The sequence below is a fragment of the Chrysemys picta genome, chromosome 5 (assembly GCF_011386835.1).
Source record: "Chrysemys picta bellii isolate R12L10 chromosome 5, ASM1138683v2, whole genome shotgun sequence".
Taxonomy (NCBI): Eukaryota; Metazoa; Chordata; order Testudines; family Emydidae; genus Chrysemys; species Chrysemys picta.
Window position 1 is genome coordinate 141560399 of NC_088795.1, and position 26123 is coordinate 141586521.

The following is a 26123-nucleotide window of genomic DNA, read 5'->3' on the forward strand; positions in this document are numbered from 1 at the left end:
CTGCCACCCATGCGAGTGGATAAGGGTCAGGGCAGTCAGGGAACAGGTAGGGTCCTGGGGGGGGGCAGTTAGGGTAGGGGGTTCTCAGCAGGGGACAGTCAGGGGACAAGAAGCAGGGGGGGTTGGGGTTCTGAGGGGAGCAGTCAGGGGGTGGGAAGTGGGAGGGAGTGGATGGGGCGGGGCTAGGGCGGGGCTTCCCCCCCCCCCCCCCAAGGTCCTCTTTTTTGTTTGTGGAAATATGGTAACCCTACTGGAAAGCAAAGGAGTCGATATTCGGAGTGAAAGTCGCTGGATTTGGTTATAGATAGAAAACCCGGCGCTCGAAATACTGCCTCAGCCCGATCACCTTCCGGCACATTTGTGAGTGCACATTTGCACTCGCATTTCTTGCAATTGTATAAGTGCATGCACAACTGCAGGTCCATGTCCATAATTGCAATGAATGCAAAGCCGACTGATTGCAGATGCATAAACGTGACTAACAAATGCATGCACAAGCACCGGTGCACTTAGACAATTACAACACCCTCAGGCACAATTCCAGGTGAACTTCTAGATGTGCATTTACCACCTGTGCTTGTGCATGTGCATTTTTCACTCTTGGACTCTAGGCCTTATTTTTTCCCCCTCAGTCTTGCCCTTGGATTGTAAGTAACTGGGAGCCCTGTGTCATTTTTCAAATTCAGACTCTACCAGTCCTGCCTGGGACAACTTGGTCTCTCCGAGCCCAGGAGGAGCGATTAGCAGTGGGAGAGGCACAGGAACGCCGGCTCTTACAAATGTGCCTGTGAGAGGTTCTGAGGGTGTGAGAGTCGCAGGGAAGGGCGTGGGAGGGAAACCGAGCGCCGCCTCATTTCTGTTTCTGCTCCACTTGCTGTAGGCGCCTCGTGAGGTCGTCAATCCGAACGTTCTTCAGGTGGAGCAGGTGTTCCAGCCGCCGCACCTTCATCTGCAGGATCTGGGCAAAAGGAAGCACATGCTGGCTGTGGTGATCGGCCTTTTTTTTAAAGAGAGGGGCCTGAACCAAGCCCTTCGTTCCAGCCCCCTGGGCCTTGCAGGCTGGAGCCAGTTCTGAATTCTGCAGCTTGTGCCCATCTCTGCCCATTTCCACACGTGTCCTCTTTCTCCTACCTAGCTCTTATCGAGGACTTTTCATCAGTAAACCTCAAAGCACTTTGCAGAGGAGGTCAGTATCATGATCGGGGCAGAGATTAGCTCAAGGTCACCCAGCAGGCCAGTGGCAAAACCAGGACTAGAACCCAGGGTGCCGGAGTCCTGCGCTCTACCCACTAGGCTACACTGTTTGTCATGAAAAAGAACGCAACATTTTATGTATATCTCGAGCTTTTTAAGCCAATGGCTAGCTCTTGAGCTCAACAGGATCTTTGGGGCTGGCAGTAACAACCGTGTCCTTTGGGGCTGGCACTGGCAGTAACGACTGTGTCCTTCTTCCATCAAACATGCAGCCAGACCCTCATTTCCACGAGTCCCCAGTAAGTGACACAAGATCAGTTGGATCACCCAGCTCTCGGGTATCGGATACGGTCATAACACTCGTTCTCACCACCTTCAAAGACCGCCATAAAATGCACCTTCTTCTGCAGAGCTTTGCAAGAATGACCCAGGCAGGACTTCAGTGTCTTCACCCCCTTGGGCCTGTGCCATCACCTGGGGGCTTATGCTTGTCTGAGCTGTTTTGTCTGGGTCTGAACCTGACTGCAGGCTTCTTGGAGCTGCGGCTGCATTTCATTTGTGAGTACAGAGCCAGGCTGACCAGCAGGCCATGTGGATGCGCAGGGAGCCCTGCACGTGAGTCATGATGGGCTACGGCTTACTGAAATCTTGGCCTTGCCTACACTAGACTTCTTGTCCTACCATTTCCCACCATTGCAAGCCCCAGCACAGCACTCCACAGGGCCCAGTGTTTTAACCACAGTGGGTCTGTCTCCACTGCAATCCACCAGCTTTGCTCTAGCTCACTCACATACCAACAGCAGCCAAGCCCCAGAAGCACGGGTGTCAAGTGGCTAGCCTGCACCGAAGCCCACGCTGCCATAAGACCATAAGAACAGCCAGACTGGGTCAGACCAAAGGTCCATCTAGCCCAGTATTCTGTCTTCCAACAGTGGCCACTGCCAGATGCCCCAGAGGGAATGAACAGAACAGGTGATCATCAAGTGATCCATCCCCTGGTGCCCGTTCCCAACTCCTGCCCTGGTTTCACTGCTGGTGGTACCCGAACTACATGGGCTGCAGTCACACATCTGAGTGAAGTGTGGACATACCCTGGGTGAGGATTAATGGTTCTTGAACCCAGACCTATGGGGCCCTGGGCAGGCGGCATCACCAGGCAGCCTTGGGTGCATGGACCATGGCTCTGCCTACATCCTGGGAGACCAGTCACTGCAGGAAGTGCTGCCCATGGTAGAAATGACTGGCAGCTCCTCCCGGGAGCTCTCATTTGCCCAGACCTACTATTTAAGCCTGGAGGGAGTAGAAGGAAGTTGTCTGTGCAACAAGGAGGTCTGACTTGCAGCTGAGATAGGAGCAAGGCTGGGTCTGTCTCCTCACCCTGACCTCTGGTTCATGGCTATTGATTCTGGCTTGACCCTTGGCTCCAGACCCCAGCTACCAACTCTGGGTCGACCCCTCAAGCCTGACCGCCTACGGCTCCAACCGCTGGACCTGGCCGCCCACACCCCGGTTCCTGGCACCCTGGGTCATCTACGCTTGCGTGGAGCTGTTTGAGATGCTGACGGCTGGTCTACACGAGCGGTCCCACCATTGCGACTAGTGGAGGAGCGGAGTTGGAGGCAGTGAAGGTGGGTCAGTTCAGGAAAGCCAGGCTTGTGCAGTCACCTCCTGGCTTGCTGAGGACTCCCGTCCCGTGGGCATCATGGGAGAAGTGGGTCTGCAGGAGGGGCGTGGATGAGAAGTGGGTATTCCCTGCCCAGAGAGGGGGTGGGATGAGCCGTGGAGGTGGCTGTGGGCAAAGCCTGGCATACTTTCTGAAGATGCCCTGCCGTTCCACAGACAGCAGGGGAATTGTCCTCACCTGGACCGTCTCTTGACAAGCCAGCAGAGCCTGGTCCCTCTCCGCTAACTGAATGCGAAAGCTGGTGTCTCCTGGCAGTGCCTGGGCATAGCCTTGCTGGCCCTTGTTCATCCTGGGGAAAGAAGTAAAAGCCAGAGTGTGGCAGGGTGACGAGCACGGCGCCTTCTGCTGGTTGGCCAAGGGATTAGCTCTTCCAGCCCGGAGAGCCCTCTGCAGGCCGGTGTCTCGCCTGCCGCTGGCCTCCGTGTCCCTCCCGGACCCCGGTGCCCTTCTACCTCAGGGTTCTGCCCCCAGCAGTAACCCACAATCTGGGTCTCCCCACCCAGGGGAACCCCCAACCCTCTATCCCCACCTTGCCTCAGTGGCTACTGCCAGTCACCATCTAGCCCCCGCTCCCTGGGGCAGACGCCGTCTGTAAACCCCTCATCATCGGCAAGGGGGGTTGGACCAGCTGCCTCTGGGCTGCCCCCTGCAGCCCTGGTACCCTTTGTGGGCCCTTAACTCGGCTTGCAGCCTGGGGCTTTGCTAGGCTGGAGCTCCCCAGCTCCCTCTGCCCTTCCCCAGCACTGCTCCACCCTAGGTACCCTCCTCAGCTCCCAGGCAGCCAGGTCCTTCTCTCTCTAGGAGCTAGAGAGGGTGTTTTCTGGCTTCTGGCCCACAGCCCTCTTATAAGGGCCAGCTGGGCCCCGATTAAGCTGGCCACAGCGGTGGCTGCTTTCCCCATCAGCCCAGCTTTTCCCAGTCACAGCCCCCGCCCCCCATCCCGGGCTGCTTTAACCCCTTCAGGGCCGGAGCAGGGTGACTACCCGCTACACAGAGATATGAACCTAGGAGGAGAAATGATTTGCCCACACTGAGCTCCGTCAGGTGGGGGAGGGTCCCCTATGGCAGGGGTGGGAGCCCCAACATGGGGGCATTTAGAACGAGGCTGGCCGCAGCGCTGGTGACAGGACTGCCCTCCCTCAGCTGCCCGCTGGACTAGATGGGCAGCAGTCTCTAAAGGGAAGCCGTGGCTGTGCCATCGTCTGGGCATTTCAAACTGGAAGAAACAACGGGCCCCATCTCTCCTTCCGCGGGTCACATTCAGCCTTGGCATCAGAGCGCCCATCTCCCACTGGCCCGAAAGCACCGGGGCTGAGTGAATTGAGGAGCCTGATTCTCCCCTCCCGTGCACTGATGTAATCAGGAGGAACTCCAAAGCCATCCACAGGGTTGCATCAGGTGAGGGGAGATTCAGGCTTTGCCTCTCTTACTTACATCAGCCACCCTGGCCCACTGGGAGACGTAAGGGAGGCCAAGGCAGACATCATGTTCCCTCTGCCTTCATCGGGACGTCAGAGTTTAACCATTTCAGCGAGTGGCAGGATGGTCCTTGGATGTTTTGCTTTAGGAACGGTCCCTGCTGCCCACTGGGATCTGGGCTGGCAGCAGAGAGGGCTACACACAGTGGCGTGAAGCGGTGGCAGTGCCAAGCCTCTGCAGAACGGGGGTTAGCCCAAGCAGGTGCCCGATTCCCCTGCGCCCTTCATTGTGAGGACACAGAGCGGCTCAGCTGAGACGAGCCCCGGCGGCAGCAAGAGGCAGAAGGGGTGCAGGGGCGCTGAGCAGTGCCGGGGGGTCCTGGCACACGCTAAGGGCCCGATCCTCAGCCGGGGTAATTCAGCCTCGCTCTGGGGATGGTAGTGGAACTTTGCTGACTTACCCCCGCTGAGGGTCTGGGCCCGTGTGCAAATATGTGACAAACGTATCATGGTGATTTCCTCTCTTGCTCAGGTGGGCCTTTCCCAGCCATAAACCTCAGGGGCAAAGCTGCCCCAGCCAGGAAGGGTCTGCATTTCACTCCCCTTTGGGGAGTGTTGGATTGACAGCCCTGCAGAGCGGGGGCCTCCATTTTCCCATAGAGCAGTACACCCAGAGGGCAGAAGGGCCAGCTACCCACCCCCGTCATGGAGAATTCCTTGGGAAGGCTCCCAGCCAAGTAACCAGGAAGGGTCTGTAGTTCTAAAGGGTCACGCGGGGCTTGTGGTCAGTTTGTGGGGTGATCCCAGGGCAGACTTTACCTTTCCGCTCGTGGGGACTGCTGCACGTAGATCCCTGCGGCACTGGTCTTTGGCTTCGACGAATAGCCTGGGTAATGCAAACCATGTCACATTACAGCCGCACACCAAGCGGCAAGGGCCCAACTCTGCCCTCCGGTACCCCGGAGCCTCAGCAAGGGCAGAACTGAGTCTTAGCTGAATACTGGGAAAGTGAGGCCTTGGAACCCTGGGCAGCTAAGACACTGGCCGATTGGCTGGGCGTGGCCAGTGAGTTCTGGCCTCTGGGAGCAGGGTCAGGAGAGAACTACTGTCTGGAGCAAGGAACTGGCCCTGTCGCAAGTCCCAGTGACTCCCCCAGGGAGCAGCAGAGAGAAGGTGACGCACACAGACGCTGGGGTACTTTCCTTGTGTGCCAGTCTCACGTTGGGTTCTAGGAGCTCACAGGTATGGGCTGGGAGTCGTAAGGCTTCAGAGGGGCTGCTCTGAATTCCAGTGGGGCTAACAGGAAGGGTCTCACGCTCGAGCCCACTGCGGGAGACGGCACCTTGCTAGCACCGTCCATCTGAAAAGCTCATGTACGCCCAGTGCTGTCGGTCGGCATTGCCGTTATCCCTGCCTCACCAAGCACGTGGCGCGGGGAAGTGACTGGCAGAGCTGGGTCTGACCCCAGATCTCCTGGTTTACAGCTTTGTTCTTTAACCCAAGACCGTCCTTCCCTCTCCTGGTCCCCTTAGAAAACGCTCCGAGGACTTACAGACTGCGGATTCCTAGAGGCCGAGCAGCTGGTGAAGAAGCCACTTGACCTATGAAATCTCTGCAGGTATTGATAGAGCTGCAGCATCGTAATGTCTGGACTCTTCAGCAGCGGTAATGAATTGAGCTGGGCTTGCGGTTAAGGCACTGGGCTGGGACTCGGGAGATCCAGGTCAATTCTTGGCTCTGTCACTTGGGTAAGTCACTCACGCCCAGATCCTCCAAGGTATTTAGGCTCCTGACACCCATTAATTTCAGTAGACGTTAGGAGTCCCTCTCTGTGCATCAGCTTACAGGAGATAATCTTCCCATTCTCCTTGGCTGCTGTGTCTTTGAGTCGACACTGTGTCTGTACAGCACCCAGCACAGTGGGGCCTCAAACGCCATCAGCCCCCTAGGTGCTACTGTAATGCAAATCATGTATCTTCCTGACACCCCTGCAATGCAGGACAGTGCATCCCCATTGTACAGGTGGGAAACTGAGGCACGGGGAGACTGAGTGACTTGCCCAGGGTCACAGAGCCGTGTGTCAGGGCTGGAAGCCAGCTCCCCCAGAACACACCTACTGCTCAGAGAGACTCCTGTCACCCCTACCTGTTTCCGTCTGGCCGTTCTCATGGAGTGCATAGCGTGTGCCCAGCTCCTGCACAGAGAATCAGAGAGAACACAGGGTTCAAGTGAAAATGCCTTACAATCCACCGTCAGCCTCCTCCTGAGAGAGGCCTGGCAAGGCTTCCATAGGCGGCGAGATGGCAGTGATCAGGATGTTGCAGAGATGAGTGGGTCTGAGGGAAGGCAGAAGCCAAGGTGGCCCCCAGGAAATGACATGGGCGGAGCAGCTCTGATCCCATCCAGTAGAGGGCAGTGGCGCCCCCTCCCCAGCCAGTTCTATTGTACAATATCCGATAACAGGTGGGACTGGAACTAGGGTGACCAGATGTCCCGATTTTATAGGGACAGTACCGATTTTTGGGTCTTTTTCTTATATAGGCTCCTATTACCTCCCACACCCTGTCCTGATTTTTCACACTTGCTGTCTGGTCACCCTAACTGGAACACTTTGGGGGCCTTAGGCTGAAAGCCTTGCACTGCCCCATCAGTGGAAAGAACGAACGAGTCCTTTAGGAAAGACACTGAGGATGGGGGTTCCTATAAACAGAGCCACGTGGGGTTTCACAGGTCAGACGGGGCCATCATGACTCTCGAGTCTGAGCCAGGGGAAAGGTCCGCACCCAGTGATTTCTGCATCAAGCCCAGCCCCCCTGCTGGAGCTCTAGCACAACGTGAAGAAAGACATCCCGCCGGGATTTAAGGCCCCCAAGTTAGTTAGCCTCCTCATTTACAAACTGTACACCTCATGTCTAGCCGGCATTTGTCTAGCTTCAGCTGCCAACCACGGGGTCTCATTCTGCTAGTTGAGAGCCCTATGCGATCAGAAACCGCTTCCCCAGGAAGGCCTTGCAGGGTTTTGTACAGTTAACTAGAGCTATTGGTCAGAGAAATCTGGTCATCAATTGAAATCCGCCCCCCCCCTTTTTTTTTAAGTCTAATAAAAATATGTCTGGTCTAGTCTCAGTCTGGTTGCTAGGACATCGGTGTCCACACTTCCAAACCGCCACCCCCACTGGCACAAATGGGCCAGCTCGCTGCCAGTCTCAGCAGAGAGGAGATGGACTGAACGGGCCCTGGAGATAGCACTGTCCCCAGCCCGGGGGTGGGTCCCTCCAGCACAACTTGCCCCTCTAGCGCCTGAGCTGTAGCCAGCGGCGCTCACTCACTGGGGCTGTCAAGCTCGCACTGAAGAGGGGACGAACCCCAGTTGCTGTGATCATAAGACACTAAGTCTATGTGCCTGATTGCAGAGCGTGGCTGTGTGCTGAGGGAGGGAGCGGCCACAGAGATTCTGCAGTCCGGACAAGCGGTGAGAGAGAGAGATAGTTAGCAGTGAGATAGAGTTGTCACCTCTGAAACACCAGTGAGTGGAGCTGCCAAGGCAGGGCAATCGCATAATGACTGGTGTATTAGCCATGCACATGAAGCACATCTCACAGCTCCGGCTATGTGTGCCGGAGAAGAGAGTCTGGCCCACTCTATACTGGTGTCTGCCCTAAGGCCCATGAGTAAGATCCATCTCTCTCCAGTGCCCCTTCATTAGCCTTTGCCACTCCGTTTCCTCCTTCCTGTGTATCTATCTCAACATCAGATGTATCAGCTAAATTGTCAGCTCCATAGCATAACACCGGTGCCCTCTGCTGACTCTCGGAAGGATAACAGGTATATTGACAAGCCCTGCCTCTCACCCTATCCCCAGTCCGGTAGGGTCGGCTGGGGCGCTCTGTTCCTAGCCCTGAACTCTCCGCACTGGCAGCTGGGCTTTCTCTCCACCCTAGTGGTCCGAGTCCGATTACCACACTGCCTGAGTGCTGCTTGCGTTCAGCTTGCGATCGATGGTTATTTCTATTTGATTTCCATCACTCGCTTGCCAATAGCACATTTCTGGTGGCAGCCGTAGCGGTTCTATTTGCTGCCATGCCCTGTGAGCGGCTCAGAATAATTACAACTGTGCACTTGTTTAATGCCTTCTAGCTGAGGATCTCAAAGCCCTGGACGTACACGGGATGGGGTGTATAAACCACACACAGGTAGACAAAGGGTTAACGGGAGCTGGTGGGCCCAGTTAGCTCTCACCTGGGGGAGAGGGGGTTCGGCATAATTCATAATCATAATCATGGACTATCAGGGTTGGAAGGGACCTCAGGAGGTATCTAGTCCGACCCCCTGCTCAAAGCAGGACCAACCCCAACTAAATCATCCCAGCCAGGGCTTTGTCAAGCCAGGCCCTAAAAACCTCTAAAACCCAGCTGATTGCCTCAGGGAAGGAGCTCAGAGTAGAAGAAAAGAGCCAGAAAGGGGGAGACGTGGGAGTGAGAGACCCAGGAGCAAAGGGGTCTGGGGTCCCTGCTGCCTGGGAAAGGAGCCAGGAGGAAGCTGTAGCAGTGGAGTCCTGTGGTGGGCCCTGCGATGGGGAGGTAGCCCTGTACATCAGCGTATGTGACCGGGCTGGCGGGCTGAGTGACTAGAACCAGACCACCCCAGGGCCTGAGTGGCCATCGGATGAAGGGGAAGGTCTTGCAATGCCATGAACAGCCGCAAGGGAGCGTGCTGACTGGTGAGTCACTATCCTGCAATAAATAAATGAATCAACCCCCACGCACTCGCTGGGAGAGTCTAGCCGGCCCATTTTGAAAATGGGGAAACTGAGGCACACAGCACCTCTGTGAGCGTCAGGAAGAGAACTCATGCCTCCCAGTCCCTGTGATGACTCTTACACTTCCTGCACTTTACCCATGCTCCTTCTGAATGCAGTTTAATGGCTCTGGGTTTGTAAATTACACCTACTTGCCACAGCCGTAGGCCGAGCTCCACAGTGTTCACCCAGCATTTGCTCCCAAGGGAGTTTGCCTGAGCAAGGACCTGAGCACATGGCCCATATACACAACAGGATCCTACACAACGTTTGACCATCTGAGCCGCCCGCTGTCCCTCGAGCACCGCTGACCTGATATGTGCCAGATGCCACCTTGCTCTGCTTCTGCTTCTCCTCGATTTTCTGCCGCAGTGGGAGCAGCACCAGCTCCACCACGCCAGGCGTGCACTGTACGATCTTCCGGATCAGATCTTCCGGGATGGAGAAATTCAGCTTGTTCAGCACCTTCCTGCAAGGGCACAAACCGCCCCATGGGGGGGGAATGGTCAAACCAGAGTATGGGCACCCGCTCTGCAGAACTGGCTGGAGTTCCTATAATAGTCTCGTGTGGAAACATCGCTCCTGGACTAAGGGGGCCTGATCCTCACCTGGGGTATGTGGGTGTAGCTCCCTCAAAGGCAATGTAGTGACACTGATTTACCTCAACAAAAACAACAAGGAGTCTGGTGGCACCTTAAAGACTAAGGCCTTGGCTACACTTACCGGCAAGTTCGACGGCTGGAAATCGAACTTCTGGGTTCGACTTATCGCGTCTAGTCTGGACGCGATAAGTCGAACCCGGAAGTGCTCGCCGTCGACTGCGGTACTCCAGCTCGCCGAGAGGAGTACCGCGGAGTCGACGGGGGAGCCTGCCTGCCGAGTGTGGACCAAGGTAAGTTTGAACTAATTCGAAATAAGGTACTTCGAACTTCAGCTACGTTATTCACGTAGCTGAAGTTGCGTACCTTAGTTCGAATTAGGGGGGGTAGTGTAGACCAAGCCTAACAGATTTATTTGGGCATAAGCTTTCGTGGGTAAAAACCTCACTTCTTCGGATGCATGGAGTGAAAGTTCCAGATGCAGGCATTATATACTGACCCATGGAGAGCAGGGAGCTACTTCGCAAGTGGAGAACCAGTGTTGACAGGGCCAATTCAATCAGGGTGGATGTAGTCCACTCCCAATAATAGATGAGGAGGTGTCAATTCCAGGAGAGGAAAAGCTGCTTCTGTAATGAGCCAGCCACTCCCAGTCCCTAGTCAAGCCCAGATTAATGGTGTTAAATTTGCAAATGAATTTTAGTTCTGCTGTTTCTCTTTGAAGTCTGTTTCTGAAGTTTTTTTGTTCAATGATAGTGACGTTTAAATCTGTAATAGAATGACCAGGGAGATTTACCCCAGCGGCGCGGAGGACCATGCTCAGCATGCAGAGGAAGGCTGCACAGGACCTGGGGGGAGGTCAGAGAGGTATGAAGTCCAAGCCACTGTTTGGCGTTGGCAGAGAGTGTGAGAGCGGAGAAGCTGCATGGTATTGGTAGGTGTGTATGAGGTCAGAAAGATGCAGAGGAGTGGGAAAATAACAAGGAAACTGAATCACTGTTTTCCCTATGAACCCCCAGCTCCATGGCCCCATATCCCCAGCACCGTGCTACGTGAGGGGCGCTGGGCACAGGTTTACCTGTTGAGATGGCCCCAGTTGGAGAGTTTCTGTTGCGTTGAATTCGCTGGGACATAATTGTGCATTTCCACCATTTTGGGAAAGTAAAATTTCACCACTTCTGCTGCTAGAACTGCATAGGAAAGAAGAGGAATCAGTGACAATGCCGTGCTCGGAGAGGTCAGCCTGAGCATCGCGCCGTGATCTGCATAATGAAAACAATGAGACGTCGTTATATATACGGATGCTCTGGAAAGATACAGTATAAACCACGGCCAAGACTAGTTATTGTCTCGCAGAGATTCCAGAGCTAAGAGGATCGATTCACAAGTGAAAAAGAAGGGTTCCTTACCTCATAGCAACTGGGATTCTACGTCAAGTACTTGTACGACCAGCCCCATGCAGGCAGTGCACACAGTGGTAGATTAGCCACTGGGCCAACGGGGCCTGTGCCCAGGGGCCCCAGTCTATAGGGAGGCGCTGGAAAAAATCTGCTGCCAGATTTTTGTGAGGGCAGAAAGGAGCAAACGGGTTGTGGGCTGCCCTGGGGGGGGGGGGGGGAATGGGGCGGGACAGGGGTGGGGCTGTGGGGAGGAAGAGGCAGAATAGGGTAGGGCCGTGGGCGGGGCTGCAGGTGGAAGGGGCAAAACGGGAGCAGGACTGCAAGCGGAAGGGCTGGGGAGGGGCCACTCACTTGATCTGGCCCAGGGCCCTAGGAAACCTTAATCTTTCTCTGAGTGCACACGTGGGACTCATGCACTTCAGAAGTGACAGCCACTTGGACAAATACACAAAGAAGAATTCATCTCTTCTAACCAGCAACCCTGCAAACTTGCCCTGGGATCAAAGAGGCATCCAGGTTATTTCCCTTTCATGCATCATCTGCAGCAGTAAACAGCGTTACCAACCCCACACAGTCAAAAATCATAAGCCAGACCCAGAAAAAATGGTGAGATTGGCTTTAAAAAAATCACAAGATTTTAAAAATTAATCAATGTTGGCTCTTTATTTGCCTTGGGTTTTGTTTTTGTTTTTTCAAACCTTTAGAACTCATGTTTTCAAGCTTTTTTCTGTAACCAAGAGAGCTAGAGACCTACTTTCCTATTTTTGAAATGGAAGCTGAAGTTCTCACATAGTCAGCTGACTTCAGCCACTGGGGCTTTAAGGAAAACATGAAATATGAGGGTTGCAATAAGTGTGCAAAAGTTGGTGACACCACCTGGCTCTGCTGGCCAAAATTGACCTGTAGTAACACCTGGGCAGCCCCTCTCTTTAGGCGTTGTGGGCAGCTCGCATACATTGAGCCTGCTGTCCCTTATCTCAAGGGTTTGGCCAGAGGGCTCCAGGATTGGGGGGCACAGAGGAGACTTAAATCCACCTTTGCAAATAATCCTGAGTTGTGTTGTGCGCCGTTTGGACACAGAGACTAGGAATTTGTCTGCAGTCTCTCACTCACGCACCTCTTTCTTAGTAACCCTAGAGCCATGTTATTTTAATTTCGTTTTCCTCTCTGTGAATATTGCTTGATTTTTTTAAAAAAATAAACAGAAACTTGTTTTTTAACCAGAGGGTGAAACTGACATTTACCAACCAGTGCAAACCTTACGCACTCCCCCCGCATTCCCCCCAACCCCATCTATCTGCAAACGATAGAGCAGCCCTGTCTGTGGTGTTCAGAGCTGGATCCAAACTCTCCCAAAGTTCACTGCATCCCAAGGGTGGATGTGGCCAGTTATAGAAAGAGGGGTCAGCTGTCAAGATCAGAATTGTGTCTAGACTCCCCCAGAGCACTGGCTATTTGGATTCAGGAGCCCAGGTCGGTCCCATTACAGCAGAGTCTGGATCCAGGTCTGGACTCCGCCAGAGCTCAGGGTATTTCGATCCAGGATCCCAGGTCGGTCCCACTGCATTCAGCGCTCAAGCAATCCAGTCTGGATCTGGGTCTGGACTCTCCTTGAGCTCAGGGAATTTGATCGGGATCCATTCCTGGGTCACTCCTAGGCCTCAAGCTGTGGAGGCTGGATCCCGGCCGGACTGCGGCCAGCTCCAGGAGTTTGGGATCTGGTTCCCCCAACCTCCGTCGCTGAAGTCCCGGGTGATGTTCTTCTTGGGGCGGGACAGGGGGACGGCATCCACCCAGCTGTAGAGCTCCTGCAGGCTCTCCTCGTCCAGCTCCCCGTTCGCCATCTGCTCGGCCGCCAGCCGGATCCAGGCCAGGCCTCTACACCCCCACGCCTGCGGGGCACAGCCAAGCTCGCCCCTGGCTCTGCCTGCCTGCAGGGCTGGAGGCAGCCATATTGTTTTCATAGAACCATGGCAACGGCCGGCTAGAAAGGGACACTCAAGGGATTCTGGGAGGTGTAGTCCTCTGCATCCTGAAGAGACTGGGGGACAACTGTTGCCAGGCAACGAGCTCGCCTAGCAACACAGCAGCGAGCCTGGAAGGCGTCTTAAAGGGGCGCAGCATGCGAGCAGCACTGAAATGGTGCAGCCGATAACCGGTGCACGGGCCTGGGGGATGAATTAATATTATTATTTGCACCCCGGCAGCACTGCCAATTGCTACCGCCAGCCGCCCACGATCAGGGGTTCTGCTTGGAGCCCCAGCTCCAGCATGAGCCAAGAATGGCCACGGTCCTTGAACAAAGAGGCTGGGCTGGGGTGTGCGACGGGCCAGGGCCTAGCGGTTCAGGGCCTGGAAACTCCCAGGGACAACGCTGCGATCCACAAAGGGCCACACTAGCCTTGTCCCTCTGGGCCGGTGGCTATTCCAGTGTGATGAATGCACAGCGTCGCTGAGGGGGGGGAGACACTGCAGCCTCACGACCCTGGTCCTGGTCCCCCAGCCCCAGTTGCTCTTTCATTAGCGATCCACCGCGGAACAGCTTCACCGGGAGAGATTGGATGAGCCCCACATCAGAATAGCTCAGTGGTTGGAGCACTGTCCTGAGAGGCGGGGGACCCCTCTTCAAACCCTTTCTCCCGGCTGGCCGAGAGAGGGGAAATTGAACCTGGGTCTCCTGCATCCCAGGTGCGTGCTCTAACTGCTGGGCTAAAAGGTAGGGTGACCAGATGTCTCATTTTTATAAGGACAGTCCCGATTTTGGGGACTTTTTCTTACATGGGTGCCTATTACCCCCCACCCCCTGTCCTGTTTTTTTCACAGTTGCTATCTGGTCACCTTACTAAAAGGTATAAGGTGGGTACCTCCCCCATCTCCTCCTCTGGCCAGATTTGAATGGGACTTGCTGCCTCTGAGCACGGACCAGGTCTGCATGTGACTGACCTGGACACCCGAATGTCTACCTTTCTCTGATTCCTAGGTCGCTCTGGAGCTCCCGTGGGAGATAGAGGACCCACCCAATGCCTGGTGGGAGGCAGCAGAACTCATGCCCGAAGTCAGAAACAAGGGTGGTGAGAACTCTGAAAACCTAGGCACCGAGTGAATTTGGGCACCCGGTTTGACAAGAGTTTTGTGGATCACAGTGGAGCCAAAACCGGGACTTAGGTGCCTCAGGCCAGGGTTTAGGTGCCTAAGTACGTTTGTGAATCCCACCCTGTATCTAGCCCTGTTGGTTGTGGACAAACACTTTACAATGTGAGCCCTAAAGTCTCCAAACATACGGCAAATTAAAAGGCCCCACACGTATTATTTGTAATATCTCATGATTTGTGAGCACTTAGGGTTAGCAATACTGCAGCTCTAGTCTCTGGCTGATCAGGGCCCCTTGTGCTGGGCACTGGACGTACACCTAGTGAGAGACAGCCCCTGTCCTGAAGAATTTACAGTCTGATTATTATTTCTAGCTACAAGGTGCTACCGCCATCCCTGATTGCAAAGCCCCTAGTTACCAGGCTCTGATGTATGTGGCTGACCCTCTGAAGTGCTGTTCATTGTCAGCTTGGCTGCTGAGAGTGTGTGAAGAAGCAGACTCAAAAACAGGAGGTTTTAAATGAATAGTCAAATGTTTGGTTAGCTGGTCATTCCCTCCTTCCCCCACTGATATGCCCCTCTGTTGTTCTGGCTGAGAATGGGAGCAAGGTAGCTAATATAAATGATCTTCTCTTACTATTTCTGGGGTCATGCAGAAGCAGGAAGTACCTGCAATTCTACAGAGACTGGATTACAGTCCATTTAACCTGCTGGTCATCTGTCTGCTACCTCAATTTCCCTCTTAGGCTCCCGTCCCCATATATGCCTGCAGACTCTGTTTGTTACTGCAATATATGTAATAATAAAGGTAGCTTGTGCCCCCAAATGAGGTTTGGGTCTGTAAAGTTATAATCCATCTTGACTTGTTACAATCCAAATGTAAAGTTAACTGGGTTTTGCTATTGAAAAAAGGGCTTTTTCTCCAAGCCCAGTATAAATAGAAATGCTGCCCTTTCTCTCAAAGTCCTTGAGAATAAGTGTTTTGTTTGGATTGACACATTCCCCCTAAAGTGTTTGCAACCCAAAGAGCTATTTATAGGTATGTCTATGCAAGTTATCACTGTCATGTCTGAACTCCTCACAAATATGAATGCATTTATCTCTGCACCACCACTGTGAAGTAGAGAACCAGCATTATCTCCATTTTACAGAAGCTCACGCTCAGAGAGATCAGGTGGCCTTTCCCAGAGTGATCTAAGGAGTCCATGGCAAAGCCAGAGAGAACAGTTTTTCTGATTCCCAGTTTTGTTTCTGAACTATCAGATTAACCTTGGGCTGATCCAGGAACAGGGACGCTGATCCCAAACTGACCAGAAACAAAGTGAAACTAACTGGAGTTTCTCTTCCTTTCCCCAATCAGAGAGGATTTTACAAGAAACAAACAGCACAAAAGTCGGTGCTGCTATTCATTTCTTTAATACTTTTAATTTCAGTGCCAATTTTGCAGAGCACAAATTCAAGAAGTAGTCACACAGTCCTTGCAGTTTATAACCTAAACGATGCTTAAAGGCATATTTGATTTTTTTAAAATACAATTTGATTTTAATAAAATAAATAATAACACAGGTAAGGCCATTTAATGTTTAAAATGCCGGTATTAGCCTGGAAATTCACCTCAAAGTAGGGTTGCCAACCCTCCCGGTTTCGCCCAGAGTCTCCCGGAATTGGGCTCTCTCCCAGAGGCTACTGAAGCCAAACCGGGAGATTTTAGGTCACTAAAAGTCCGGCGGCTCAGCGGGGCTAAGGCAGGCTCCCTGCTTGCTCTGACCCCGCGCCACTCCCGGAAGTGCCCCCTGGCCAAAGGCCACACCCCTCACCCACTCCTGCAACCCAACCCCCTGCCCCAGCCCTGAGCCCCCTCCCAGATCCAGCATCCCAAAGCCCCTCCCATATCCCAACCCCCTGCCCCAGCCCGGAGCCCCCTCCTGCACTCAAACTCCCTCCCATAGCCCACACCCCTCACCCCCTCCCACACCCCAATCTCTGCCCCAGCCCTGAGCCCCCTCCCAGATCCAGCAGCCCAAAGCCCCTCCCATATCCCAACCCCCTGCCCCAGCCCGGAGCCCCCTCCTGCACTCAAACTCCCTCCCATAGCCCACACCCCTCACCCCCTCCCACACCCCAATCTCTGCCCCAGCCCTGAGCCCCCTCCAGCACCCAAACTCCCTCACAGACCTTGCACCCTGCCCCGCCTCCTGCACCCCAACCCCCTGCCCCAGGCTCAGCCTGGAGCTCTCTCCCACACTCCGAACCCCTCAGCCCCAAGCCCCTGCTTCAGCCTGGTGAAAGTGAGTGAGGGTGGGAGAGACTGAGTGACAGAGGGAGGGGGATGGAGTGAGTGGGGCAGGGCCTCGGATAAGGGGCGGGGTCTCAAGAAAGGGGCGGGGCATGGGTGTTTGGGTTTGTGTGATTAGACAGTTGGCAACCCTACCTCAAAGCCCCAATGCTGCAATCACTTATGTGCTTAATTTTACTTACGCAAGTAACCCCAATGACTCACATGAGTACAGTTAATCAGGTCCCTAAGTCTTTGCAGAATCAGGGCTTGCATATGCAAAAACACAGCAGGGCAGGCAGGTACTAACATACTTTGGTGCTTTTGTAGTTACCTTGCTATTAAATAAAGTATCTGGAAATCTTTCAGAGCACCACTAGAGGGTAATACAAGATCCCTCCATTGCCTCTCCCAGGGAAAGTAATAATTCTGCTGGAATCCGCTGCTGCCTGGTAATACACACCCAGGTTTTTGCTTTGCAAAGGACTGAGGCAGAGGGTGAAAAACCTGGCTGGCTTTTGCGGAGCTCAGGAAAACAGAAATTTCACACCAAACAGCAAGCAACTGACGCCCGGCTGCCACAGAGTGCAAATGGAACAGTCAGGCTGCCCCAGCAGAGAGCGGGAGAGGCCCTGATCCTGCCTCTGGCATGCTGGCGGCTGTGTCCAGGGCAAGACCCATTGACTTCGCCAGGCCAGCACGCTCCATGTTGCAGGATTGGGGCAGTAGATGGGCTAGATATGCAGGGTGTCAGGTGGATAGCATGATCAAGTGACTATACTGCCAGGGGAGCAACGGATTGGAGCGAATCCCCTTAGACTGCTCAGCTCCTTAGGAGCACCGGGAATGGGGTCAGCAGCTGACGTGAATCCTCCCCAGCTCCCTCTCTTTGCGCTGGGATTTATCTGAGGCTGCAGCCTTTCTGATTTCCGGCTGCTCCATCCCCATCCGCCCCCTTGGGCCGCAAAACGCCCTGCAGTATCGTGACCGGGCAGCAGGGATAGTGACTCCAGCACAAAGGTCAGGAAGGTTTTGTGTGTGTCCTGTTTTCACAGGCCAGATCCCCATTGGAGGTGTTACAGAGAACCCCGGCCTGCTCAGAGCTAGCATGAAACCAGCTGCAGGGCCAGGCTCCACGCTTGTCCCCGGCTCCCGGTCCTGTGCTCAGACCCCCCTTCACGCTGTAATGGAAGGTTGTTAGCGTGACCCTTATCAGTGTAGTTAATTCCCGGACCCACTTTCCATCCCAGTCTTGCCTCCTCCCCTATGGGCAATGGATCAAGCCCCTAATGCTGGCAAGTTGACACTTCATCCCAGAGATGCATTCGGAAGCGTCCGTAAGCCATTTAGGATTTGCATTTCCATCTCGCTTGGTCCCGGAGTCTGACCCTATAGCGTGCTCTGTAGATGCTATTTTTGCTATTGGATTTAGTCCCGTCGTAGATTTTATATTGCTATAAGAGCAGGAGTTCAAATGTTAACCCACAGATGTGGGCAAGTGTGGAAGACTCCCGAGCACCATCGTGTTTGTGGGGCCCGGCAGAATGCACGCTACCTAGGAACACAGGACGGGAAGGAACCTCCCAGGTCTTTGAGTTCAGCCCGTGTAGCAGGGTGGTTCCCCGCTCCTGCCCGGAAGGGCTTAAAACAGCCCTGGCAGAGGGCTGGGGCAAGGGAAAAGCTAGGCTGATTGGGGAAGTAGGCGCAGCTGGGAGCCACGCCCCAAACAGACCACAGCCAGCCCCTATAAAAAGGCTTTGAGCCAGAAGCACAGATAGACTCCCTCTAGTTTCTGAGAGGGAGGGATCTGAGCAGAGTACCTGAGTGGAGCATGGCTGGGGAAAGGTAGAGGAGCAGGGGAGGCTCCAGCCTGGAAAGCCCCAGGCTGCGGCCTAGCAGAAGGCCAACAGGTACTGGGGGTTGCAGGAGGCAGCCCAGGGGTGGGCAAAGGCAGCCGGTCCAAACCCAACCTTGCCTATGATGAGTGGCTTTTACACTTCAGTCTGCCCCAGGGAGTGCGGGCTAGATGAGGACTGGCAGTAGCCCAGACTCAGGCAAGGTGGGGATAGTGGGTGGGGGTTCCCCAGGGATGGGACACCCTGAGACTGAGGGGTGTAAGGCCAGGGGGCTGCACCCCAGATAATGGGGCACTGGGTCTGGCAGGGACACAGGCCAAGCGGCAGTGGGACATTGGCCTGCAGAGGGCGCTCCAATGGCTGGATGAGCTGATTCCCAGAGACATCCAGCAGGAGACGCTGCGCGGGTGAGTCCCACATCGCTACGCCCTGCCATCGCAGGTAACCCCCTCCTGTTCAGAAGCTTATCATGCGCCATCTTCAGACTAGTTAGGTTGTTTGTCTATTGGGTTAGAAACCTTCTTCTCATTCCCAGTCTAAATGTATGCCCGGCCAGTTTACCCTCACTGGTTCTTGGGCCAACATTGTCCTTTAGCTTCAATAGCTGTTCATCCTCGCTGGTGTTTACTCCCCCAGCCCCATGTCTCTATAGATCTCCGCTCACTCTGCCTTTTTGCCAGACTAACTAAACCAAGCTCCTCTCCTAAAATCCGCTCTCCATTCCCCTGATCATCCTGCTAGCTCTTCTCTGCTCCTGATCCAGTTGGAATAGTCCTATAATACCGAAGGGTGATTGATTGTTAATCAGCTACATCATCTGGAATAAATAGAGAATTTTTGGCAGGAGTTTAAGTGGCTTTGATCTAATCAAATTTCACATACAGCAGGCAGGCTGTTAGTGTCTCTACTTCACTGTACCTTTGTTCCCCCAATTTAGAAAAAGGGGGGATGATGAATGCTTTGAGACCCACCAATGAAAAGTTCTGTGTATGATCATTCTTGAGGTCATGTGTGGTGGGGTGTTAAAAACTGGGTTAAAATGAGTCTGTCACTATACATTTCAGAGGGATTTCCTGGTCCAGCTTGTGCAGGCTAAGGGACTCTCTAGAGAAGTGTGGGATCTGGGCCTAGCAGCACTCAGTTCTGCAGGCAGGCAGTCAGCCAACAATAAGGTGAGGTGAGTTGTGCCTCTCTGTTTGGAGAGCAGCCTGCTTTTTCTCCCTCTGTTTTTGGTTCTGGTGTGTTACTGTTCTGAATTCTAAAGAATACAGTCCTGTTATGTTGCAACCTTCCAGTAAGAATACTGATGGTTTTAGATAATGTCTCTGCTTGTATGTCAAAAACATAGTAATGTTATGATCTGAGTTCTAGTCCCAACTCCGCCACTGACCTGCTTGAACAGATCACTCAGTGCCTCCGTTTCCCCATCTGTAAAATAGGCATAATGACATTGCCCTGCCCTTTGCAAAGTACTTGGAGAATATTGGGCAGAGAGAGTAAGAGTAAAATTTCAATAGTGATGGAGGAGCCTAGTTTACATTTTCAAAAGCAATTCAGCCATGAGACTCCGGCTTCTAGGGCCCAGATCCTTGGTGGTATGTAGGTGCCTAACTACCTTTGTGGATCTGGGCCCTAAGTGTCTACCTCACCTCTGAAAATGAGCCTTAGGATCCTAGTCAGTCAGGCCTGGTCTACACTGGAAACTTAGGTTGACGCAGTTCCAGCTTTCAGGAGTGTGCAAAATCCATACGGCGATTTAGCTACGCTGCACTAATACCCAGGGCAGAGGCAGCTAGGCTGAGGGAAGAATTCTTCTGTCCATCCAGCTACCATTGGCTGGGGAAATAGCGTTCCCGTCAATAGCTGTAATCTGCATCTACACGGCGGGGTTATAGCCGCCTAGTGGGATAAGCCCTCGGATACTTTTGAAGACTTTACCCTAAGGGATGTACCCAAGTCACACATGGGAAGTCTAGCTGAGCGAGGGATTATTGCAGTATAGTCACCGGACTGCTCTCCCGCCGCCTGCCCCCCCCCCCCCCCCCCTGTGCAGAGGCACCAGACAGCAAAGCCTGTGTTAGTCCAGCTGGGAGCAAGAAAACCACCGTGTCGGTCTGTGTCCTGCAGCCTCAAGAAAGAATCCCCCTTTATACTCAGCCCAGCCCAGGCCTGTCTCTCCTCTACCAAGCCCGACGCTACAGTCTCGAAAGAGCTACAATAGAGCAGTATTTGTAACCGGCGAGGACCAGCTGCCCCTGTGGCATGCGCTTCCTTAGGCTGGGAAGCCCCCACGTGGGTTAACGAATTTCAAATGCAAATCTTCAAGTCTACCCTTCAACGCCTGCCTGGCCAGATCCTCCCAGCCATCTGACCCACTCTTGCCGTTGTCTCCCAGACAACTCCCCACGCTCTGCCAAAGCTCTCCCGTCCCCAGAGGCACCACCGAGCCAACCGGTAGCAATGCTCCCATCTGCCCTCCTTGAGGAGTCACTGTCAGGCGAGAAAAGCAGCTGGGGGGGCACCCTGAGAATGAGCCGGGTGCTCGAGAGAGAGCGGAGACGGCGGGGAAAGAGGCGGTTGCTTTATCATTAGAGGATGAAGATGGGAATTCCTTGCTTTATAAGCAGCATAGTGCATGACAGCGCCCATAAGAGAAGCCACCTGCATTCACATCCCATCGGCAGCAAACTAACTTCTCATCCTTCTGTTCAAAGTGATTTACAAGGGGAAATCAATTGGAGCTTCTGCCCTCTTTTGCTTCCTTGGAATGGCTAACAAAGGCCTGGAAGGGTTGATTTTTCCCCTATTTGTTTTTTTTACTGTAAAAATATCAGGAATAATAAGCCTTGTCTTCCGTTTGTGGTGTTAGTTGTTTAGATGACTCAGAAATATGGCTTGGGACCTTTCTTCGCCTTTAATACAAGTGATACGAATGCCTGATTTTTAACAAAGAGAGCTTTTCTCCCAGCTGTTTGTTATACGTTTGTGTTAGTATGACCCAAGTAAATAGTGTCTGAGTTAAAAACCCCTCCCACTCTCAATTAACCAGGCTTCACTTCCTTGTGTGTGAGCTCATAAATCTGTTGGTTCTCCAGTCATCCATCCAGGGGTGCAGAAAGCGTGAAATTTGAATTTTAAAAGTGAGCAGAAAAACCATGTTTCTTTCCTTCCTTCCTAATACATAATAAAGCAGCAAAAAAGATCTCCCCTCCCCCCCCCCCCCCCCCCCCATTCCTCTCCTCCCAAACTCTGCTTTTTGGCCTTAAAGTCTGCACTCCCAGCTTCTGCCTCTCACAAGAGCTTTACAGAGATGCTAGAAACGCTCCCAGTCTCAGGCTGGAAAACAGACTAAGGGCTTGTCTAAACAGAAGGATTGCTCCAGTTTAGTTAAATTGGTGCAAATCCCTGAGTGCATGCCCTTATTTTGCTTTGAGTAGCTCATTTCGGTCTAGTTTCAACGTGTTCCCAATCTAGCTAAGATAAACTGAAGTAACCCATATTTAAACTGAAATAGGCATGTCCACATGTCCTTTTGCCCTGGTATAACTAAGTCGGTTTAAAATTATGCCTTCAGTTAAACGGGCAGCTCTGCCAACAATGAGCTCTAAAGCAGCTAGTGAGGTTTTAAACAACCCTCTCTGGAAGATGGAGCTTAGACCTGCTTTCCTGGCTTTGACAGATGCTGCCAAATATCCCCTGTCATAAGGATGGCAAAAGCAATTTGAAGTAGGTCAGTACTATCTTTGTTTTACAGATGGGGAAACTGAGGCAGAGAAAGGGGACGTGACTTATCCATGGCCAAACAGTGAGTCAGTGGCAGCATCATGATTCCTTCTCAAAGCACTAAACCTCCTGGACGACAGGTATGGATGGTGCATACAAGGCAAAGAGAAGGTGGGGCACCTAACCCAGCCTAATCTGACACCTGCAGTCAGGAAGTAACTCTTGGAGGTCTGAGTTTACGAGGCAGTTATCGTTATGTCATGCTGCAGCGTGACAGCAGGGCTGGCCCACAACATTTTGGCACCTGAGGAGGGGAGCTCAAATGATGCTCCCATGTCCCCTCACTTGGGCCAAAACTTTGAAAGGTCTCAATTCTGCCTTCTTCCTATCCTACTCCTCTCATGGTCCTGCTCTGCTACCCACCCCAATAAAGGAGAACTAACAACTTAAAATTTTTGAACAAGATATTTTAAGTAATGCTTAACTTTCAAACGCCTGAACAGCAATAACTTTTCTTGTCTGCATAGTAAACACTGGCATTTGTATCTGTTTGAATAATCAAAGTGGTACTTTCTGTGCCTTCTTGGTTGCAAAGATTTGAACTGCTTCCTGAAGGTCCACAGTCTGGGCCAGCTCATGCTCTGTTGAGATGGTTGCAAGGCCGACCAGCCTCTCCTGTGTCATTGTGAAGCGTAGATGTGGTTTTTATTAACTTCAGCTTCGACAAGCTGCGTTCTCCACTGTCAACTGTTACAGGAAGTGTTAGAAGTATGCGCAGAGCAACAAAAGCATTTGGAAAGAAGGTGGTCATCTTATTTGTGCACATATATTCCAGAACAGCCTTTGGAGTTGATCCTGCTGAAATGTATCTTGAAAGGGCTTTCAGTTCATCACCTAAATCACTCGCATCAATATCACCCATGTCATCATGTGTCAGCACTGTCTCTAGTGCCCTGCATTGCTGGTGTAGGTCTTCAGGTATAGTGAGGAGTTTTGGAATATCCTACAACATCCATCCCAAATACACTGCTGTGTTCCTTGAGCTGCATGAAATGTTCTTCAATTAACTGTATTGCACAATCTAACACCTGGTTAAAGAATTCAACTTTGAATTGTTTGGGATCTCTTATGGGATTATCCCGTGCCTTGTAATCAAAATGTCTTCTTCTTCGGTGACTCTTGTATTCTTGAATGGGTGGGAAAATAGCTTCAGTGCAAAGTTCCTCTGCCAACTTCTGTGCACTCTTCAGAAGGTTTTGAAATCTCTCATCTGAACAGTAAGACTGTAGGTAGGACTTTGCTTTGTCCAGTTGTTTCATTGCTCCAGGTATATCAAGGTCAACGCCTTGGAGTCTCTTGCTTACAACATTTATTTCAAACAGTATGTCATGCCACAACACTAAGCCACACAGAAATTTGAAGTTAGGTATGTTTCTGGTGATTCCATTTCCCTCTACCACTCTTCTCCCATGAACAGTTCCTGTCACAGCATTATCCTCCATACTGGCAACTATGGCATCATCTATCTTCCCAATTTGGTGTTTGATAGGCTTTATCGCCTCCACTCGACTTTCCCATCATGTGGCACTCAGTGGGTTCAGTGTCAGAGAGGATGTTCCCAGAGGTTGCCTCAAAATTTGCCATCGATGAGTTGATGCAGAGAGAAATACATAGATGCTTTGAATTACATTAAAAAATTCAGCAGCCTCACTAGAAGCTAATTCCACATCACTGACCACCCAGTTCAATGAATGAGAACTGCATGGGACAAAAAAAGCTTGAGGGTTTAACGCTCGGATCCGTGTCTGCACTCCTCTGTTCTTTCCTCTCATGTTGGCACCATTATCGTAGCCCTGACCTCTTTAGCTGGGAATTGGTCCTGCTTTGAGCAGGGGGTTGGACTAGTTGACCTCTTGAGGTCCCTTCCAACTCTGATATTCTATGATTCATGTCAGCTATTGCAATTCTCATACCTTCCAGCTTTTTAAGAAGCACATTTGTCATACCAGCTCCTGTAGTATCAATGTCAATACATTCTAGAAAATGCTCTCTGACAATCACCATTGCAGGGACGTTTTCACTAGGTTCTGTTGCTGTTACAAAACGCACCATTAAAGTCATTTGTTCCATATGGCTGATATCAGGTGTGCAGTCCAGAATAACAGAGTAATATCTTGCTCACTTCAGATATGCCACAATCTTCTGTTTGACTTTTGTTGCCAGTAACTGTATGATCTCATTTTGAATTGTTTTTCCAAGGTAGTGGTGTGTGTACATTTCTTGGGTGGTGACTCTTCTTAGATGCTCCTGGAGTACAGCATCAAACTCAGCCATCAGCTCCACAATTTTAAGCAAGTTTCCATTGTTTGGCACATACAGCTGATCTGAAGTGCCAGGCAGTGCTAGGTGTTGGATAGCAAGCATTCTCACAATGGCAATGAGCCTTTTCAGAACATTTTGCCAGTAAAGAGACTCTGATGCAATCTTCTCTTGATGCTGATCATCTATGGTGGCCTTTAACCTTAGTCTCATCTCAAGCTCTTTCCACTTATGGAATGCTCTCTGGTGATTTGCTGCCTTCTTGTGGCATGCCAGATTTTTCCAGTCCTTTGTTCCTGTAGAACCCAATGTGGCTGGAACATTAGACTGGAAGAGTTTGCAACAAAAACAGTATGCAGCATTCTGGGTTTTTGAATACATAAGCCATGGCCTCTCCAGTTTGTCACCATTGGGGATTTCACGCCAGTAATGTGTTGGATGGAAACTTCTATTTTCATTGTCCTTGGAGAACATGAAGTTTTTCACTTGCTGTGGCCCATGCGGTACAAGCAAGTCCCTCAGGCTACTGCTCAAGTGGGTCCACAGTCCTGGATCATCTAGACTTAAGGAACTAAACTCAGCAGCAGCTGTTTCTTGCGCCTCCACCACACTCTTCTCTGATCTACACTTCTTCAGGAATGTGCATTTGAGATGGAGATACGGATGCTGCAGAAGCTGCCAGGTCACCTGCACTCTAACTGGAAGATCAGGCATCTCCTCACCACTCACATCCTCACTGGGGCCAGAGGGCTCACCGTGAACATTTCATAGATTCTAGGACTGGAAGGGACGTCGAGAGGTCATCGAGTCCAGTCCCCTGCCCGCATGGCAGGACCAAATACTGTCTAGACCATCCCTGATAGACATTTATCTAACCTACTCTTAAATATCTCCAGAGACGGAGATTCCACAACCTCCCTAGGCAATTTATTCCAGTGTTTAACCACCCTGACAGTTAGGAACTTTTTCCTAATGTCCAACCTAGACCTTCCTTGCTGCAGTTTAAACCCATTGCTTCTTGTTCTATCCTTAGAGGCTAAGGTGAACAAGTTTTCTCCCTCCTCCTTATGACACCCTTTTAAATACCTGAAAACTGCTATCATGTCCCCTCTCAGTCTTCTCTTTTCCAAACTAAACAAACCCAATTCTTTCAGCCTTCCTTCATAGGTCATGTTCTCTAGACCTTTAATCATTCTTGTTGCTCTTCTCTGGACCCTCTCCAATTTCTCCACATCTTTCTTGAAATGTGGTGCCCAGAACTGGACACAATACTCCAGCTGAGGCCTAACCAGAGCAGAGTAGAGCGGAAGAATGACTTCTTGTGTCTTGCTCACAACACACCTGTTACTACATCCCAGAATCATGTTTTCTTGCATTTTTTGCAACAGCATCACACTGTTGACTCATATTTAGCTTGTGGTCCACTATAACCCCTAGATCCCTTTCTGCCGTACTCCTTCCTAGACAGTCTCTTCCCATTCTGTATGTGTGAAACTGATTTTTTTCTTCCTAAGTGGAGCACTTTGCATTTGTCTTTGTTAAACAGGATGAAGTTTAACTCAGACCATTTCTCCAATTTGTCCAGATCATTTTGAATTATGACCCTGTCCTCCAAAGCAGTTGCAATCCCTCCCAGTTTGCGGATGATACCAAACTTAATAAGCGTACTTTCTATGCCAATATCTAAGTCGTTGATGAAGATATTGAACAGAGCCGGTCCCTTTGTGTCTATGTATCTCGGGAGAGCTCCTTCCTGCTTAGATAGAA

At 51.9% G+C, this 26123-nt stretch overlaps 1 protein-coding gene across 1 annotated transcript; it reads right to left on the reverse strand.

Annotated features, from left to right (window-relative positions):
- Positions 1 to 272: 272 nt before the first annotated feature.
- Positions 273 to 13062, reverse strand: SPEF1 (sperm flagellar 1). Its single transcript, XM_065597387.1, has 7 exons — positions 12826 to 13062; positions 10772 to 10883; positions 9407 to 9563; positions 6442 to 6490; positions 5116 to 5182; positions 3056 to 3167; positions 273 to 958 (listed from the first exon to the last, which is right to left on the reverse strand). The coding sequence occupies exons 1-7, from the start codon at positions 13055 to 13057 to the stop codon at positions 851 to 853; spliced, it is 837 nt and encodes a 278-aa protein (XP_065453459.1). The 5' UTR covers positions 13058 to 13062; the 3' UTR covers positions 273 to 850.
- Positions 13063 to 26123: the final 13061 nt, after the last annotated feature.